Below are 21,487 nucleotides of genomic sequence, written 5' to 3' on the forward strand. Positions count from 1 at the left end.
TAGTGACTGAAGATAAAGGTGAATATGCCTTATATATATGTTGAAGTCCCCAGAGGCAAGTCTCAGTCTTAAACATTGCTATATGCCCAGAACCCAAAACAGCTCCTGGGATGTAGTAGATATCCAGTAAATGTGTGTTTAATGAAGGTTGAAAGAATGAATGAATATACTAGAAAGGGAGATAAAGTAAGGAGCAAGTAGCTTCTGTAAATGATTAGAAAGGAAAGGTTGCAATCCTTCACCCTGGATAGCTGGCGGCTGAGATGGAGAGTTTAATTCAGGTGACCAGATGATTGTAGGCTGAGACTGAGAGAAAATGGCAACACACCAAACCACGATATTTGGGATCATTTTCTTCAACTGGGTTCTTATATGGCTAAAGACTCTACTTATCATTGCTTCCACTGGTTTCCACTAAGTTATTCAAGTAAAGGTGAAAATATTCTGTTAGGTGTTTTTTTTAAGTCAAAATTCATTTTACACTAAAACATGCAGATGAATACATACCTCTTCACCTATAGTTTTGACCAGTTAGTCATGGTCACTCAAAAATAAAATAGATAGGTTCCTTCCTATTGAGTCCTAACAACATTCATAAATGATGAGAAATGTAGTTGATGTGATTCTCAAGAGTTTCTAAAGACTCTTCACTTCCTAGAAATGTCACATTCCACCTGTGCTAAGAAAAATAGAACAGCTATCCTGACAAGGAAAAAAAAGTCTTAACAACTCCTAACCAGAAGGTAGAAACTGACAGTTCACCAGTCAGAACACACTTGATAATTTGCCTGAAGAGCAACTAGCCATATCCAGCTACCTGAGGAAGAAAAATAATTAAGTGGTATTGGAGTGGAATGCCCCCATACAACAGTGCCAAAGAAGGTTCTTGATGCAAAAGTCCCAAAATCCAGGCTTAGTTTAAAACATATGTTGCCAATATAATTTATGTAACTGGGAGAAAGTCCTTCAAAATCTCAACATTTTGAAACCAAAATGTGATGGCATTTCTCTCTTTCCTGTAATGAACTCAACCACTGCACAAGAAAAAGATCTTGGAGCATGGAGGCTGGTAGCAGGCAAACCTGGGTTGAAATTCTGCCTCTGTGTGCATTATGCTTGTGACTAAAAGAAGTTATATAACCTCTCTAAACTTGTTTCTTCATCTATAAAAAAAGTACTCATTATGAAAGAGAAACATAATTCTCCCCGTGTGGCTAGAAATTGTATCACTTGCATTGCTTCCAAGCACACAGAAACAGACTACCAAAATCAAGGTCAAAGTTTACCTAACCACTCCTGGGATTGGTAGTTTCACCCCTACGCTTCATTTCCAAAGCTCACCTGAATCTTCTTAGGCTCAAGTGATCATCCTTTTCCAGACCATTCTCAGAACTAAATGCTTCATGCCTCCCATCCAACCTTCTGGACACTGCCCATGGGACAAGCCTCTCTGATCATCCTTGTCTTGCCAAGCTCTCACCCCTATATGTTAACTTCTTCCATGCTCAACCGCCATCTCCTTTTCACAAGTCCTTTGGGGTCGCTGGAACTTATAATCCACAATGATCATTCCTTAATCCAACCATATTTCCTAACTTAACTAAAACATTGATGTTTCCTGAGAACACTGCTTAACCCTGCAGATCTATTAAGTGGAGATATCTTCTTTCCTTGAATAACCCAATACAATTTGCATCCTATAATTTATTTTTTCTCTTGTAAAAACCTGCTCCATTGAGTCTTACCCCTGTGGGTCTTGACTCATTTGTCAAGAACTGTGAAGGGTCTGAGGTTTTACCATACCTGAAAGCCTACAAATTATCCTGCCACAGGTTCATGGATGTTGGCAGGAGACACGAGACTCGTGGGTCAGAGACAAGGGCTTTATTTCTCACAGAAATAGTAGTAGTCAGAACATCAACATTTTCAGGCTCTGGTTCACCAACTCCTAAATCACACAGGGTGACAGAAAGAGGACCAAGTTACATAATGGGCTGTACCACAGGAGAGGAACCTAGAGCTTAGGGAACCTGGTCTTTTATGATAGTAGCCTTCATTCCATTGATGCTATCATGTACTAACAAGTACATTGTGTACCTCCACCACTGACTTCTGAGTTGTAGACATATGTACTGAATTGCCTTCTTAACCTTTCTGGCCAGATGCTCATGTCTGGGAATAAACCCGTGCCCTTCCCACTCTTAAGACCTTGCCTGTCAAGGAGGCCTGCACTGGATAGATTGTCTCCCAGACCCACTCATCAACTTTCTCTGAACCCCAAGGAGCTCACTTTGATAGACAAAATTGAAGAGCTCTTGCCTTTTTTTTATGTTTATACTGATTTCAGAGAGGAAGGGAGAGGGTGAGAGAGATAGAAACATCAATGATGAGAGAGAATCACTGATCAGCTGCCTCCTGCACGCCCCTCACTGGGGATCGATCCCGCAACCTGGGCATGTGCCCTTGACTGGAATCGAATCCAGGACCCTTCAGTCCACAGGCCGATGCTCTATCCACTGAGCCAAACCATCTAGGGTGAGCTCTTGCCTTTTGATATGCAGTTGGTTTTGGCCCATGGGAGTCACAGGCAGGAGATCGGAAAGCAGGAGGATGGTTTGGTCTTAATATTTACTCGTCTGGTTCTCTCCTCATCAGCAGCCTCTTTTTGCAGACATTCCGCCAGATTGTGGTACCTCCCTCTCCCACCCCTGCATGCACTTTCAGTCTGGGGGTGATCATAGTTCTCTGTGTTACTAGGCCAGGGGCACTGCACTATCCTTTGTTACCTTAAGGAATGCCTATGATACGTTGCAGATTGTCTCTTTATGAAACATTTTAACTATTCCAGTTTGAATAAGCCACCCTTTCCTGCTTGGACTCTGGATACATCCAGCCGTGTGAACCAGAAATAGTAGGATAATGGTGACCAAATTATAGAGATTCTGATTCCCAAACACAGCTTATAAGATGTTTAAATCATATTTTCCTAAGGGCTTAAACTGTTATAGGAAAAAGTTAGGACTAATTTATTTTCTTTGTGTTCATTATAAATAAGTATATATATATATATATATATATATATATATATACACACACATATATATATACATATGTATATATGTATATATATGTATATATATGTGTGTGTGTATATATATATATATATATATATATATATATATATATTCGCTATGATGCGCACTGACCACCAGGGGGCAGACGCTCAATGCAGGAGCTGCCCCCTGGCCATCAGTGCGCTCCCAGCCAACCTCCTGGGGCCCCTCCCCCTAGCTGGCCAACCACCCGGGGTCCCTCCCACTGGCTGGCCAGCCCCCCTGTTAGGCCTCAATTGCCAACCAGACCAAGGGACTTCACCTGTGCACAAATTTGTGCACCAGGCCTCTAGCATGATATAAATATGAAGGTAATCCTTTCATGCCAGGAGGTACCACTTTTATGAATCGCTGTTTACAATGGTAAAACACACTGCCCTGTGGTTCAAATCCCAGCTCTGTTAGGCACCAGCCAAGTGACTCTGGGCAAGCCACTTAAACATCCAGGAAGTTGGCTTTTATCTTTCTCTCCAGGAGACTATAATGTCATCAACTCTGCCAACTCTGCTGAATTGTAGGGATGATCAGATGACACAGGGGATATGAACACAATTTAAAGGTTCTAACGTGCGTCTCATGATAAAGACAAGTTAGTACCCAAACATACAGAAAAATTACTCAATCTTGCCAGCCTTCTAAGAAATGCAAATCAAAACAGAGGCAGCATTCCAATAGGGCTGCCAGGACTGAACACATTCATATAAGTCCTTTCCGAAAACAATTTGACAATACACTTCAATTGTCCAAAATACTGTACTGTGAAGCTGAAAGGATAAAAATAGGCAAGGCTTCTGATGTGTGAGGCAATGTACTAAGCACTTTGCATGCATTAACTCATTGAGGGCTTCTCCTCAAAACACAACACAAAACTCCATTAGGTTATTAACATTTACAAATTAGGAAAGGGGGGCACAGCAATGCAATGGCTCTTATGCTAGGCTTCATAGCTAGAACGGGGCAGTAAACACACTTCATTTTAGGAGTTTTGTTCTTTCTTACTCCTAACGACTTCTAAAAATTCATCATCCCAAAGAAGGAAAAAGCAAGAGGTCTTATATGTCTTATATATACCTACTTGATTACAGGATGAAACATTGCCATGTCAGAAAGTACCTAATAAGCATGGACTGTTTTATTATTTTTATTATGGTTTTAGCCCTGCATCTGATTTCTTCCTCATAGCTTATAAAATGCAGCAATTCTTCAGTTCTGGGAGTAATAGTGATCAATAGTGGCGGGGCGGGGCAGGGGGGGGGGGAGGGCGGCCAATATGTTCCCTAGTCCCCTATCCTTGTGAATTTTTTCTGTTTTACAGGAAGGAATGGCTGATATATTCCAGTTCATTGGATTTGGGGATTACCACATTTTTACTTAAAATGGAACACTTGTCAACGGAATAAGAGCTATTTCTTCGTGTGTCAACATAATGGGCTTAGGAAACATTTAACATGTGCAGCCCAATACATCCTACGAAGCCCTGATTCAACCCATGGGGTGAATTTCTGAAAGAAACTCAAGTTCAGCAAGCTGAGCACATCAGGAAAACATAGGCACACCCCACCTGCCCCTCTTCTCCCAATTTGATCCATTGCAAATAATGGTTTATGCAAAGCCGATGTCTGCCTTAAGCATGGCAAGTAAAATTCTCAACAACTACTTGTGAAGCTCCTGCTCCATGCCCAACCTGCACTGGGGCTATATTTACCTATCAGTAGTATTTACCTTAGCATGCAGCTAAGTACAGGAGGGAGAGGTGCGCCACATTCTCCCACTGCTGAGGGCAGCAGCACAAACCAAGGCAAGTGCAGCAGAAGGCACGGGAGGTGGGAGACTAGATAGCAAAGAATGTGACCCAGATCCTGGGGGTCATCAGCAGAGGTGACACTGAGACGTGAAGGTGACGGACTATTGATTAGTCAAGAGCTGTACTGAGGAAAGGGAATGGCAGGCAGAGGAACAGCACATGCCTGGCCCTGTGGGAGGGAGGGCCCAGGTGCCTTTCTAGAAAGAAGGAGAAGATGAGAGCCCAGCAGTCTGAGATGGACCCCTGTCACGGGGCCCCAGAAGCCACGCGTCTTCCTTCACACAGGTATGACCATAAAAATGTCTGAAATACAGAGGGCGACACAGTTCTGTGTGCTAAAAATTCCACCAACTGAGGCTTTGCAAAGTTCTTGAAATTCACTAACACTTCTGCAATCTCACAGCTTGTCCAAGGAAAGAGAATCTATTGAAATATACAGCCTGTGCCGGAGGCATAGTTTATGTAGTCGTCACGTTAACAGCCAGGCTGTCAGACGTTAGAAGTCCACTAATTATTTAGCCCAACAATTTTTGTACACTTGTTTTCACATCAAGGGAACTGCTTCAGCTTGGCTCTTGGCACAGTTTTCTTTTTATATTTGTGTTTCCTTTTTTAAATTGAATTCTAAAGTATAACCTTTTGTTACAAACTTGTCTGGAAACTTACTCGTGAATAGTTGTGGTTTTTCTCAAATGAAAATGCAATAGCGTCTTATAATTCAACATTTCTCTTCCATAGTAAGTTGCCCACTTCTGCCAGAACACTGGACCACTTTGGCAGCTCGGTTTATAACGGTTCCTCCAATATTGGGAAGCTCTTCCTTAGAGGTATTATTTCGTGCTGCCTGGGTTTCTCACTACCTCAGTCCCTATCATTGGCTTTGATGGGGCTGCAGGCATGTTTGTCTGCTCCATCCTAAAAGGACAAAGTCCACGGGATGAAAAACAGTCAGAAAAGTTTATAGTTGTGGCTGCAATTCCCTTTGTCTAATTATGCTGCCTGTGAGACCAGGCATTATAATCCTGTGTCTTTTCTCTTTGTATAAGCTACTAGTTTTTTTTTTGTTTTTTTGTTTTTTATCAATTTAGGAAAGTTTGAGAGTAACTGGAAAATATCGCCCTGTGTCAAGTTTAGGAGAGAAGCAAAAGAAATGAGGTCGATTCTCTGGTTCACTGTAGCTGGTGATAAGTGAGGACCAAAGGATCAATGCAGGATCATTATCAATTATGCACTCGTACTCCTAAGAGCCCTTAGGTGGCCGAGTGTCGCCATGTGAGGGGATTGCTATGTAAATGAAACCATGAAGTTTCCCCCAAATAAGGGCCTATTCATGTCTGATTTTCTCAGTCTCAGAAGGCCACCCAGAGGAGAAAGAGCCTAGGGAGAAATCAGTAGTATTTACCTTTTGGTTGATTCATCTGAGCCACGGTTTCCTCATCTGTACAATGGGAATGCTAACCCCTCACAGACAATCGGACTGTTGTGGTAATCTCTGCCGACCATCTTCCTAGAATAATTCTGAACTCTTGCTTTCTAGTTCAGCCTCTTACTTCTTTCACAGTACCAATCACAATTTGTAATTATTTGATTTATCTTTCTATGGTTCTGTGTGCCTTCCATCCTGGAATATAGTTCCTTCTCAAGTCCAGCACAGACATTGACCTAGCTAGTCAAACACATCTGTTAAGTGCATGGAGCACAACAGAAGGCATGAGAAAATGAATGCCTGCCATCAGGTGATGGGCGTATTCTAGTTTTCTCATTAGTAGCCATGTTCTCTGATAAGTCACAGAATTTCCCCAGAGTTCAGCTTTGTCTATTTCACAGGGTTGATATGGGCATCAAACTGGGTGATATACCGACTCATAAAAGTGTACTGATATCACTATACAAGCAAGAACTTTTAAACGAAAGAGAGGACAAGATTGGATATAAAAATAAAGGAAGGCCAGGCAGTTTGAGCCATGGAGGGGGTCCTCTTTGTTTTTATTTCTACAAAGGCCAAAGGTAACAGAAGTCCCACCATCAACAACCACTGAACCCACTGAGCACGCACTATTTCCACAGGCACTGTCCCACTTAATCCTCACTAATGACCACATGCTGTAGGGACTATCGTTACCCATTTTATAGATGGGGAGATAAGGGACTAAGCATGTTTCAGTAGCCTGACCAAGTGAGACAGGAAGGGAAGGGGCTGGGGTCCAAACCTAGGCAATGTGACTCTTCAAGCCCTAACTGCTTTCATGAGTCAGGCAGGGCACCTTCAGCAGGCAGCTCGCCTACTGTGCTTCTGCATCATAGAAGCTCTGCTTTATGTCCCCTCAGAGCTACCTTCTCCCAGGAAGGCAAATGACACATAAGTATCATTTGAGGATGAGGAAATGGGAAACCTTTCCATGTGTTCACCCACGTACTTGATCTACTGCTATTGGAAATAGTGAGAGAGTTTGAAGGAGCCCTAGAAAGTTCTTATCTGGGTTTATATATGATAGATATTTATCTTGTAAGCACAGTTTTATTCTCTAGAAAAATGAATATGCCGCTGCACACACTGTAAACACCTAAAATGCTTTCAATATCCCTATTTCTCTTTGCAGGAGGATAAGGTTAAAAAAGAAACCTGTATAACCAGAAGCTCTTGCTGAGGAAAGCTCTGCTCCATTCTAGCTCGCTTGATGGCACTTGTTAAGTCATTCAACAGCCCTTTCTTACACCTACAAATGCACGAGGTACCAATTTATAATACTCACATCGCTTACAAGAGGCACTTTGTTTACAAGGACTGCTGCTGAGATACACATATGCATTAATCCCCCTCATGTAGGAATTCCTTCTCATTAACTGCCCGGCCTGATAGACTTCCCGATAATGGAAAGGCCCTAACTCCCATTTTTAAAGCCACTGCCTGTTGGAGTTAATGAGAAAGAAATGACATACAGGTCAAATAGTTATGGCTTCTAACATTTATGGAACAGTTTTGCATGGACACCTCTGGGATTTCAACTTGGGGTTCCAGTGCCCAGACTGACCGTGCACAGAATTAAACACAGCTCCTGGCGGTGCCGTGCTGTGCCGTGGGGTTTGAGGACTTCGTGGAAACAAGGCCTGAAGTAAAATGTGTGCGTTGGAGACCACTTTTTAAACTCTGTAGAGTTGATGGCAGAAATAAATCATTTACTGCAGGGTCCACCTCTAAGGCTGAAGATAGCCTGCCGCTACCTTGGGCACAATGTTTAGTGCCACATATGTACTATTTAGTAAAGACAAGGACAGGCCTGCCATCCATTGTTGTGTTCATATAGTACAGAATGGGAATAGTCTTATATATTATTGTGTCATCTTAATGACACAATATTGCATATTCTCATATATGTACATGTAAATAATGTGGCTCTACCCAACAACCTTGGAAGCCATAGTGCTCCAACTCATTGCTTTAGGAGAAGAAGATAACAGAATAGAAAGTGAAGATTGACTTTTAAGTTTATATGTGGTTAGTATTCATCTCTGAGCTTTGGCAGTTGAGTGCTGAAAGATTCAGAACATACGGTGTAGGCCATATACAAAAGACTTGGGAGGATATGATTGGGTCTAAGTTAGTCTCCTCCCCCAGCCCCTAATAAAGACATTCAGGAAAGGAAGAGGAATGAGCAGGGGGAGGCTGAGGGAAGCATGAAAATGAAATGTTGGTGAATGCCCCTGAAAAGGGTCCTGGGTTCTGCAACCTCCCACCATGATCAGAGAAGGGCTGTGAAAGTGGTCAAAATCAGAGCTGAACCTGGAGAAACCTTGAGGCCAGAGCAAGACTGCCTGCTGTAGTCACCTTGACATGACATCTCACTGCTCAGGAGAGGCATAGACGAGGCTGTTCCCGGGGATGGACTGGCAGACAGAAGGAAGTCATGGACAGATGCCAAAGGCTCAGAGCAGGTGGACCCCACTAATACCTCCAATGTCCTGGCCTTTAAATATGTGTCAAAACAAACTGATCAGGTGGAATGAAGGTTTCTAAAAAGACTGACCACGTTTCTACAAACTGTTAGAATGGAACCTTGAAAAACAAAAAACAGAGAAGTTATAGAAAATAATCAGGAGTTTTATATTTCTTGCACTCCCGGTTTTGTGGCCCGAGAGGCACCTACTGCAGCAGATAACCAGAGAAAAGGCTGCAGGGTTCTTGCGCTTAGAATTATAATCCTTATCTTCCCTCAAATTTATCCAGTGGAATCATTGACAAAGCTGGTGATATGATTCCCACTGAAAAGAGGCCACCTTTTTGTTCTTAAGTTTCTTTATAAAGAGAACTTCATTGGTTTTAAAAGAATAAAACAAAATGAACTTTCATAGCTAAGTGAATTAAAAGCAAAGCCACAGAATTAGTATGGCAATTACTGTAATATGATTTAATGTTATGCTAAAATCTTGTTTGACTATTACATGTGGGAACCCAATGTCTAATAACAATCTTTTTTTTTTTAATGGACAGGGGATTTTTTTTTCAATACTCTTGTTCCAAAAAGAATTTAAAGATTTCCAAGAATAATGAGGACTTCAGATATGACAATCAGATCATTTTAATTTGGGGAATACTATATTAATTAGCACTTATCTATCTAAATTCTATTAGTAAACTCACCTAAATAGTTACTATAAAATGCTATACTAAACTCACAAAGTGATATACCTTAGCCTTTCTGTGATGATTCTGAGATTAATACTTAACACTCATTTTTAAATGGATAGAAATTGTTAATAATTCGGCACATACAATTTCAGTTCCCACACAGAAGCCAGCCAACTAGAAGGGAAGCAGGGGAAGATTTAAGGGTGATTGTAACAAGAAAAACATCAACCGAGATATTTTAAATTTAGAGATGACTCAGAATAAAAACGTTAACAAAGAATCACATTAACACACAATCCCAAAAAAGGAACTCCATAGAGATTAAATTATAAATAATCAGTGTCAAACCTCTGTTTAATAAAGGTGTGAAATGCATTTTAAATTGCTTCTCATCAAAATGGCTTCAAATACTCTTACAGCACCAAAGGGCTGGCCATTACTTATCCGTAACTCTTTGACCAGGATTCTTCGATCGTGTTGAATAAATTAGGTGTCACAACACAATATCTATATAACAATTAAAGGTCAATTTAGAATAGAATAATAAAATGACAGGGAAAACGAATTAGCATGGTCATAAATTCTTTCTGTACATATTTTCTCAAAGCACTTCACTTGCATGTAAATCTTTGCCTTCATAGTCCTATTAAAAATTTATACGGGTTTTGATGGGCCAGGGTTCCAGATAAGAATAAACAGACTTGGTTTTCACTAACAGCATTTATTCCCAGGCTTTTTTGGGCCCCACCAACAAAGTGACCTTTACGTAAACTGTTAGCTTTGAGAAGGGAGGTGTAATGAAAACCACAGTTAAGAATTTGACCTCCCCAAATGCAGGCATTTATCAGAGAGTGCTCTTTAGACCCTGACACTTTCCACAGTAAACCTTGGTTGATTAGGGACTTAAATCAAAACTGAATTTGCTTACTGTGTGACTTGAAAGCACTAGCAATGGAATACAGTGGCTTTAAAAAAAAAAAAAGTCTCCAACTTAATCATCCTCTGCCATCTCCAAAGGAAAACAATTTCTGAAAGGCAAAATGTCCCTTCATGGGATGATGGATTTCTCAATGATGAGTTCCTTCTTTTCAGTAAAGAAGTAACTCTGATGAATCAGTATCACAAAGCAGCATTGGACAAAGCAGTAATGTTAGACAAATGTTCTACGTAAGCCACGAGATATGACAGAGGGATAACTTTTTTTGTTAACCGTCACCTGAGGATATTTTTTCCATTACTTTTTAGAGAGAATGGAAGGGAGGGAGAGAGGGGAAGAGACACAGAAACATTGATGTGAGAGAGATGCATTGGTTGCCTTCCTCCCGTGCCCTGACCTAGGCTGGGGATCAAACCTGTAACCCAGGTACGTGCCCTTGCCTGGGAATCGAACCTGTGACCCTGCAGTGTGCAGGCTGGTGTTCTAACCACTGGAAACACTGGTCAGGGTGACAGAGTGATCATTTTTATGGGCTGCCAGATTCTTCAAAACCTCCTCAGTTTAAAGAAGGAGTCTGGGAGCAAAGACCTTGGAGATTATACTAACCACATAAAGATACAGAACATCAGGGATAAAAAGGAACAAAAGATGGGACAGGAGATGTTGAGCAAGTCAAGGCCTAATGATGTTTGGACACACACCCTACATGATGGCATTGCAATTCCTTAAGCCTTGGGGTTCATATTCTATGCTCGGCATAAAGTTGTATCCTGCCTGCTGCAAACTCAGAAACCTCAGTACATACTGTTTAAAGTGCACCCCAGTGGAGAACGCCTGTCCATACGATATCCTTATTTAAATCTCCGGCTTTATTTTTCTGTTAGAACTTGACATGCATCCTGATTTTCCTTAGGACAAGCTGGTCTTCATGAAACCCTCACAGGTAGCTGCATGCAGCCCAGAACAGACGATCGTTTAATGAGCTATTACTATGTCCCAGTTTGATTTGAGATCTTTTACTTGAAATCTCTAATTTAATCCCCACAACTTTGGGTGTAAAGTCTTACCACCCCCACTGCAAGGCTGAGGAGAGGGTTTCCGAGGCTCATTAACGCCTGCGCTCTCCAGGGTTCTCAGGAGCAGCCTGGGAACACAAACCCAGGTCGCTCTCAGGCCCACACCCGTGCTTCTTAAACACGCTTCGTCCTCAGTCTCTTTTTCAGAGACCTCTTCATCGCTGTCACTTTCCTTCTGCTATTGACCTTGGTATCTTCACAAAAATACAATGTTCTTTCTAAAGAGATCATACTCTAAACGGGTCTTTGTGTCGGGAATACACTTGCAAGTCTTGAGGTGGAACACACACAACAAGTGATGTGGAGGCGGCAGAACATCAACCCAGCTGGCAAACAATCACATCTGACCCTCCTGCCCACAGATGACAAGGGCTCTGTGCTGAGCTGCCTGGCAGAGCTGCCTTTGTTGTGTGGAGCCTGCACTGTCTCCACGCGAGAATGTAGCTCTTCCATAAGGCAGCGTGCACGGCATTAGTACTGTCAAATGCAGTTTGCGTTTCCTGCGAATGTGATTACACCATCAACAAACTTGCCCAATGGCATGATCCCTTGGGGGATGGCCGCCCGGATAACCCATGAGCAGGATGGGTCACCGCCAAGGTTAAATATTATCCATGGAAATTAGGCCGCCACCAGGAAGAAGAATGTCTAGCTCTCAGGGTTGGGAGATCTTGGGACTGGGTCTCAAGAAAAGTTGTGGTTGTCTTAAAATACTGAAGAATGTGGTAGCTTTCTTGATTGAAGGGAACCTTAAATGCATGAGGATAATTTAAAAGAATAAAGATCGCATGGCTCTTCAGGTCATTTTTTTTGGTAAGAATCCATGCACATCTAGCCCCAAGTTAAATTATGAAGTATACATAGTTCATTTTTAATAAAACTTCCAACAATTATTCTTTCTTCCATGACTTCATACCCTCTTAGGTTTTTAGAGCTCATTGGTTTTTGTTGTTGTTGTTTTAAATTTTATTTTGTTGTTTAAAGTATAGAGCTCATTGTTATTCTGACCCCAGAAGTTTGCTCTCTCCAAGTAGTATGGGACCCCTAACTCAGCTTCAAAACTTGTCTTGCCAGATGACTGATTTGATGACAGTCTACTTAGAGCTAATACACAATCGCTCATTACAGCTAAAAAGGCTATACAGACCAGAAAAAAAAAAGTTTACATATTAATTTGTGTCTGAATCTGAAATCAATTATTTTAAGACTTTCTTACTCATTAGTAGAACCCAGGCACAGAAAGATCTGTGAAGGGGCCTGCTTTCCTCAGCCCTCAGGTCAGAGCATGCATGGTCTCCAGGCCAGACTACTCAGCTAACCCCCAGGTCTTGTAGCTCCTCCCTAGGTGCTCATTCTTTTAATGTTTCAAAACGTGGTTGCCAAAGCAGCTGTCCCTTATACCACCAGGCTTCCCTCTCCCCTCCACTCTTTCTCCTCATTGAAACCTAGTTTCTTACCGCAGTTTCAAGAACTCTCATTAATACAATGCAATCGGTCACTTCTCCCCATCACTTCTTTTCCTCTAGTCTAGCACATCTCAGCATGTCTTTTCCACCATTTCTCCTCTTCTAAGTTGAGGTATACTTACATAGTAAGATTTTTAAAATAGTATTTTGGTAACATCTCCAATGCAAAATACAAGCTGAAGTGGCTTTGAAAAAAGGAAGTACAAGAAAGAAAAACAAATACACAACCACCCATGTGTTCATATCCAGTGATGGCAAGAGCAAGAGACACAATGGAAGTAATAGTATTTACCTCCACCCAAGAGGGTGCATCTTCTCACAATGGAAGTGCCAAGAAAGGAGCGGAGGTAAAGGGGGTCATCAAGAGGCTATGACTGCCAGTGGACCCACAAGCTGGACTCGGGCCATGGAAGTTCCTCACACCCTCCCCTGTCCTCGGAACATACACCCTGTCTCCTGCTCCCACCGGGGGAGCTGTTCCAAGGGCGTAGCCATGAGAGAATAAGTTGTGGAAACCATCTGAGTCTGTATACATGACTGAACCCCGTTAAGGCCTCCATATAAACATTTAAGATCCTGGTGGGCATGTGCAGAAATCTACTTGTCTTGCAGCATCTAAGACAAGTCCCCTTGCTTATTAATCCTGCCAGCTACCAATCTGGAGTGGTCTGCTTCTTTCTTTGGTCTCCCCTTCCCCTCTGTGAGTACAAGAGCTAGTTCAAGACCAAACAAAAGGAAAGGAAAGAATATTCAAATAATTTGGGACCACAGGTAATTTAGTAAATGTGATCATCGATTTTTTACATGGATGGAGCATGATATGAAAATGCAACTACTTGCATTTCCATTTTTTTAAGTTGGCGGTTTGGCTAATGAGCTGATTTGTTTTTATAAACCCAGATTCTCGGTGATCAGCACTAAAATATGACTATAGATAATACAACTTATGTTAAAGCATATAAAAGGACCAGGGGTTGATCTCAGGTGGAACATTCCTGATGGCCACGAGACACTCCACAGAATATTCCATGTCAGAAAGAACCAAAATCTGTCATCCATCATGTGGCTATTTCTAGTATACTTGGATGTTCCTTGTCATATAGACAAGTTATCCAGACATCAAACTCTGTTGTTCAATTTCCACTTGAAAGCTTTGTGTCACTTAGATCTAGTCAACATCAAATTGATTTTTCCTTTTTCCCCAAACATGATAAGGATATTTCTGAAAACACTGATGCATGGCATAGAGAATACTGTTAGCAGGATATTCTAATTAACTGAGTTACACATTCAATTATGCCTATTTATTATGTATCATTGTTTTACTCCCACATCTGTTCATATCTTAGCTCTACTTTTTTACAGAAAACTTCTTGAGGAAAAGGCCTAAACTTCAGCATCTTCACACTTATTGACGGTGTTTTTTGTATCATGCTTCACATATATTATTCCTGATTAATAGATGTTCTGGAATGGGTGTTCAAAGAGCTATATCACAAAATAAACTAAGCACAGGAAGCATTTCCAACATGAGTGTTGCTTTCCTGGGCATACAGAATGCAATTTAGAGTTTGGTGGGACTTCAAGGTTGTCATTACAAACCTTGAAGATAGCCTAGCCGGTTTGACTAAGTTGATGGAGCGTTGGCCTGTGGACTAAAGGGTTCTGGATTCAAATCTGGTCAAGGGCACATGCCCAGGTTGCAGGCTCAATCTCCAGTAGGGGGTGTGCAGGAGGCAGCCAATTAATGATTGTCTCTCATCATTGATGTTTCTATCTCTCTCTCCCTCTCCCTTCCTCTCTGAAATCAATAAAAATATATTTAAACAAACAAACAAACCTTGAAGGCAACTGAAGTATATAATGGGAAATGCTGTTTAATAAAGGGCTAGGTAGATCATGCCACACCCTTGCATGATTTCTAGTATTCTTAGGATGAAGACCACATTCCACATACGTCCCAACATGACTTATTCCCTGTCCATATCTCTGCACTTACAACCTGAGCTTACACATTCATTCTCTTCTTTTTCTTAGTCACATTTTCTGTTTTTCACATCCTGAGAGGTACCATAATTTCTCCTGCTACAAGCCCTTTCTCATGTTCTTCATCATCAGAAATTCTTCAATCTGTCCCTCTCCATCCTTCCTTAATCAGCCAGTGACTCCTCCTCCTAAGGAGGTCTTCTGATACAGTTTCTGCTTTTAATGAATTCCTTGGTTATATACCCTTATAACTCTCAGACACGTATTGCAGATTAAAATGATGTATTTATAGAGAGATCCCTGGAATAATGTGGATTTCCCCCACTATTCTTGAAGTGGCACCAAAGCAGGTCCTTGGCAGGTTTGTTCACCATCAGATCACCAGTGCCTAGCACACTGCTTTGCAAAAAGGAGTTGCTCAATGAGCATTTGTGAATGGATCAATGAACGAACGTATAACTTCCCTTCTTACTAATATATTTATATGACACACACATGTGTTTTTAATTTGGAATAGTTATGCAAGGTTACATTTGAGGCTGGATGACTATTTTTAAACATATTTTAAATAGAAGGTGAGTCATTAACTTCGATGTTATGAAACTCAGTTGAAACTCATTACTCTAAACCCAAGTTCTTTGTTTCCTTAATCAAATATACCATCCATGGTAGCAGTTAAATCAGGTGCCGATATGGAATTTGTCAGAGATTTTTGTCTATGCGAAAATAACTTCAGACTCCTGACTACAACATGAACCAATATTTATCTGTGAGAGCATTCAAAGCAACATGACCCCTTTTGAATTCAAAGAATCAATGAAAATGCCAATTACTGCTAGATGGACAGGCAGAAAAGAGTAATCTTGTCTGCACTTCTCTTGTCCCCCGAGACTTATGCTCCTGTTCCATTTTCTGAGCAATCTAGTAAAATTCAATTTACCTTTTCAATTTGTCTCCAGCCAAGCTTCCTTCTGTCAGTTATGCAGACATTTCAGTGCTGGCCATGGAGAGTAACAGGACCAAGAGAATGAAATTACCTGTGCATTTGCGATCTGTGTCTTCTTTCTTTGACCCACTAATCGTCAGCTTGCAGTTGAAGTTTTCCTCCCAGTATTCAGCAAACCAGACGTTTCTTCTGTTGTTTTCAAGCGTGCGGGTTGTAAAATAGGCATCAAACCCTAAAGAGAGTTGAATGAAAAGGTCAGAGTTTATTGCTTGCGGGGCACTGCTGGAACATTTGAAAACAAATATACCGGTTGTGGTTTTCCTTTGTTTTAGTAGGTTGAATGCTCTTTTGTGTCAATCAAAGAAAAAAAAAATCATCATCAGAAAAAAAAATCTAATGCTCACCTATATCTATGCCTCTAGTCTTTCAGGCAGATGTGTGGCTTATAAATGACATTTTCACAATAAAATCTGCATTAGAGAACTTAGGGATGATATAGTCCTCACAACATGCCTTGCATCTCTGATGAACAAGACTAGGAACAAAGCATCTATATAAACATCATCATCACCATCACACCAAGAGAATAACTGACAATTTTAGTGCTTACTGTGGACCAGACTCTGGACTTTATATGGATTCTTTTACTCATCTCAAATATCTATGCAGTAGTTACAATCATTCCCATTTTGTTGATGGACAGCAGAGGTTTGATGAAATAATAATGTGCCCACGGGCAACAATTTCACCATATTCTGCATCTCTCCCTATGTGAGCTACTGACCTGTGAATATCATTTTGAGAGTCCTCTTTTGTTTAGGAATATCCCAGTATGCAATTGACTTTCTAGTCAAAGTAGAATTAAATTTATGAAGAAGCCACTGGTAAATTGAGGTCAATGTTAGCTCAATGCTATTCACAAAGAGTTTGAGATGAGCAGAGACTGGAAAGGCCAGGTCCCCAGGAAATCTCTTGCTACTTCACTAGGATAGCACCACTTTAAATATTCCAATGAAGCCATAAGGTCCTGTGAGAATCAGACTGGATTCAGTATCACAAGGGCTGGGCTTGAATTCCAGCTCCACTCATCTCACTTAAGTTGTGTAAACATGAGCAAGTACACACTTAACCTTTCAGTCTTCCTTTCATCAATCTGTAAGCATAAAGAGGGTATAACCTCCTTCCTCTGTTTCTTGTTTGTAATAGTGGGAAGACTAGGAACTTACAGAGTTTAAGGTCAAGACCATGGAGGAAGATGAACTTACTTTCACATTATTTAAGTTATTCAAAGTTTTCCTTAAATTTTAGAGTCATTAAAAAAAATAGCTCCAGACTAAACTCAGTGAGAGGAGAACGGCAGGTTAATTTAATTCACCACTACTTTCCCAGCACGGAATTCATGGCCTGGCAGGTGTATATAGTACACCTGCTATAAATAGAAATCTTCAAGTAAGTAAGCAAGACAGTAAAAAAAAAGGAAAGGGGAAAAAGTACCTATAAAGTAAAGGATATTGTATAGCATTGTAGGGAAAATGAAAAAGAATATTTTATATCTCTTGGCCATTTTCCAGGCTATTGTCAGGACATGATAGAACATAATGTCTTTACCAGGTACCCAGAGGACTGTCCTTTCATAGCCACCACGTTAACTGATTTAAGATAATCTGGCTGTGGCATCTGATCTCATTTTGATGTCGATACTGATTGATTAATCTAACTGGCTGGAAGCCCTCCCCCCACTCACTCTTCTCCCATAACCCTGCCTCCAGACAATGTTCAGTAGGATAACATAAAACTCTCAAATAAAGGGGAATCTGTGTTCCACGATCACTACATGTATGCACTTGGCTATGCACAAACATACAAGCACTTACTGGTACACATGATGACTAGTGACCAGCTTACATTCTCCCCTCCATCTTTGCCCTGTGCGGGGTGGGAACTTGGGGTGGGTGGGGAGCAAGGGTGGTGGGTTGTGAGAAGTGGCCCCGATGGTCCATGATTCCTGAGCTTTACACCTGGATGCATGGCATAGAGAGCTATACCTGGGTGTAGCCCTCCTTATGCTCTGCGTTCTTACCCTTGGGGCACTGGACAGGGTAAAGCAAGCAGAGTGCCAACCCTGGGCCCCTGTGGCTTGTCCCTGCAGAATTCTACTTGGGACCCCGCTGCCTGGATCTGAGAGGTTTGGGAGATGTGAGGTCACGCGGAAAGAGAGGAGTCCAGCCAGACCCCAGCCAGACCCAGCCCGCTCAGCAAAGCCTGTTTGCCCATTCCAGCCCCTGCTGACTGCGGTAGAAGCAGCATTTAGCCGAGACCAGCCCAGCTGCAGAACTGGGGCGATTTCTCTTTTAAGCCAGGTATCTGAGGCGGTTTGTTATGCAGCCACAGGCAGCAGCCACAGGCAGCTAAACACTCCTTCATCATCCCAGCACCCAGGGCCCTCTCCAGGCAACACCAACAACGCACTCCAAAGGAAGCAGAGTCCTCAACAGAACGCCAAGGGGCTTCAGAAACAAACTTTTCGGTCGCACGTCACAGGTCTGGACCCCAAACTAAACTCAGAATAGGAACTCCTAAAGTGGCTCAAAGGATAGCCTGGATACAGTTACACTTTCCAGCTCAGAAGAAAACATCTCTGGAAGAAACCTCATCATTTTAAAAGTCTATCACTTCCCAAAGCCTATCTCTGCCGCCTGTGTCTGCTGAACACACAGAGAGACTGATGAAGGAAGGACCAGTTTGCGGCTAACATGCAGGCCGGTGACTGGAACATTTAACAGAGAAAAGGAAGGGAAAGCAGCAAGCATGTCCACTTGCCCTGTTCTAAGTGAGAACCAACAGATTTCCGGAAAGAAAGGAGGCACCACAGAGGCTGGCTGCATGGACCTGGGCGGGTCGTGGATGAAGGGCAGGCTTTCTTAGCTCAAACCCTTGTCTGTTTCACTCACATGTCCGACTGGCTCAGCTTCCTCCTCCTCTTCCTTCTGCAGGCCACCCTCGGGTAGACAGAGCACTGCTTTTCTTTTACAAATGCCTTATATATGAACTGCCTGGGGCTCCCATAAGATGCAGATTTTAATTCCGAAGACCTGGGGTGGACCAGGGAGGCTGCCGCTGTAACACGCCCCAGCTGACACTCTTGCTGCCCATACTTTAGAAAGCAAGGCTCTCGGGGGAAACGCTACATTTTTAACAAGCTCCAGGTGATGCTCACGCTGCCCATACTTGGAGAAGCAGGGCCCCAGAGCGAATCCTGAACTTCAGCAGGTGGGAAATGAACAATCCCAGCCCTTCTGGTTAAGATATAAGCATTACCATCCTCTCAGCCTCAAGTTTCGCCTTGGTTCCGAAGAGAGGGTCTTTGCTCTGCTTGTGTATTTGAGACTTTTGCTTGGTACTCCGCTCAGTAAGGCAGGAGCCCTACCTTGCCATCCTGTTGCCTGTAGATGGCCCTGGATGGGGAGAGCATGCGGTTGTCTGTTGATGGGTTTTCCTCACTCTGTGTTTCCCTGAGCATTGCTGCTTTGGGTCTGGAACTGAACACACACCATCTCCCAGGTGTGCCTGTACCTGGTAGGTATTGGGATGGGTGAGTCATTTAAAATGGTAAAACTGGCTACATGGGCTGGCGGTGCTGCAGCAGAAGCTGGTTTCAGAACACAGAGCTCTTAGATCACTCAGAGGCGCAGAGGCAGAGGTCAAATGGGTGTAATTCAATTTAGTGAGTCCGTGCCAGTTTGCCTCAGCTGAGGCACATTTCTTTCAGGACCAAACAATGTGTTTACTTCTTTCAGCAGGGGCTATGGTGAAAGATAAATTAATTCTTATTGGTTCCTTCTACTGTTTTTCAATCAAAAGGAATAAAATTGTCCGTGGGATATCTAAGTTTTTGAAAGAGACTTCGCTGTGGCCAAACACTCACAATGCCTTGGGTTCAGGCACTCTCCATACCTCTGCTTTATTCGTAGACTAGAGGACCAATGCACGAAATTCTTGCAAGAGTAGGCCTTCCTTCCCCTGGCTGCCGGCACCTGCTTCCCTCTGGCACCCGGGACCCGGGCTTCCCTCAGGTCCTGGCTTTGTCCAAAAGGATATCCGGAATGACGTCCGGTCTAACTAGCATATTACCCTTTTATTATTCTAGATACTGAGCTCTGTTATGCACTGGCCCAAAGCTTTCCCTCTGGCTTCAGCCATTAACCATTACCCTTGATTTTTCATTAGCTTCTGTACCTAATGATTTTGCCTATCTTCTCTTAGGAATAGGCAATTTAATACAAGGTACACTGTCGCCAAGATGCAACACAGAGAGAAGCAAAAATTAGTGTAACTCTAAACTAATGTGTGTGTGCATCACAGTGAATTGAGACTTTTTCTCATTCCTACTGGAGCTCAGAAGGAAAGGGATGTGGATACACAATAAAGGTGTGATTAAATTATTAGAGTTTTTCAAAGTAACCCAAGGCATCAAGACTAGGATTTCAGTTCACAGGAAACAGAATCAGAATTATATCGAAGAAGAAAGATCATTCTTTTATATGGTATAGGCAAATTATTATAATAAAATTATTCTTTTTGGGGGGGCTGGGGGGAGGGGATTATTGAACGTCAGAATTTAATCTACAGATGGTTTAAAGCAAATGTCCCTTTGGGTCCACATTATGCAACATCCCTATCATTTTGGAAATGAGCTTAGAACAACATGGAAATAACAATCAGGGTTTTAGCTGACAAATCTATAACTGTATTTATCTGGTTCTTTCCCCTTTTAACTGGAGTGCCCCCCCTAAACACCCCCTGAAATCCGTGGTTGAGACAAGAGCGGACAACTTCACAGACACATAGCTCATCCTGGGCAGTGCGTTTGGGAGTGAGCTCTCCAGCTGAGAAGGAACAAGGCTCTCACAAGTGTGTGGTGTAAAGGAAATCTATCAGATGTGGAGAGGGGTCAGCTGCCTGGATGGCCAGGGTGAAGGGAGACTGGCAGATACGAATGTGGCTTCACGTGGCATCAGCAAGTGACCAGTAGCCCTGATTTCAGGCTAATGCACACAAGTCCTGCTCTGCAGGTTAGAGAATCCCTGTCAGCCGAAGGGCATGGAGTGCCCATCGCTTGCTTCTCAGTAGCCTGTAAAGGGGGGGCTCTTAGCTCTTTCCAGTCTGCTTTTGGCTCAGGAAGGATGCGCTCAGGTTTCAGAACCACACAGCTCCTAACACATCACAGGAATGCAATATGAATGGAATAGATTTAAAAAAAAAATCAATGAGTAAAAAGAAGAGAAAAGACAGATAGGAGGGAGAAAGGGGGGAGAAGGGTAGAGAGAGGGAGAGAGAGTGGAGAGAGAGACTGTGAGAATGGAGAAAGAGAGAGGAAAGGTGTAGGGGAGAGGGAGAAGAGGAGGGAAGAGAAAGGAAGAGGAGGAGGCAAAGGGAACAGGGAAGGGAAGGGGAGAGAAGGGAAGACAGGGATATTGATGAGGTGAGGAAGCAGGGGGACTCACATTCCCTGCTCCTGTGATGACGTATCAG

General features: G+C 42.4%; 1 protein-coding gene across 2 annotated transcripts in view; it reads right to left on the reverse strand.

The window, feature by feature from the left end:
• GRM7 (glutamate metabotropic receptor 7) overlaps positions 1-21,487 on the reverse strand; it is a gene marked incomplete at both ends in the record, with an annotated part of 782,439 nt that overhangs the window by 281,115 nt on the left and 479,837 nt on the right. For both annotated transcript variants that reach the window (XM_079794370.1, XM_079794369.1), the window contains one exon: positions 16,047-16,187. In XM_079794370.1, the coding sequence (XP_079650496.1) occupies positions 16,047-16,187 (141 nt within the window). The remainder of the gene's footprint in view (positions 1-16,046; positions 16,188-21,487) is intronic.

Source organism: Cnephaeus nilssonii (assembly GCF_951640355.1).
Source record: "Cnephaeus nilssonii genome assembly, chromosome: 17".
NCBI classification, from domain to species: Eukaryota; Metazoa; Chordata; class Mammalia; order Chiroptera; family Vespertilionidae; genus Cnephaeus; species Cnephaeus nilssonii.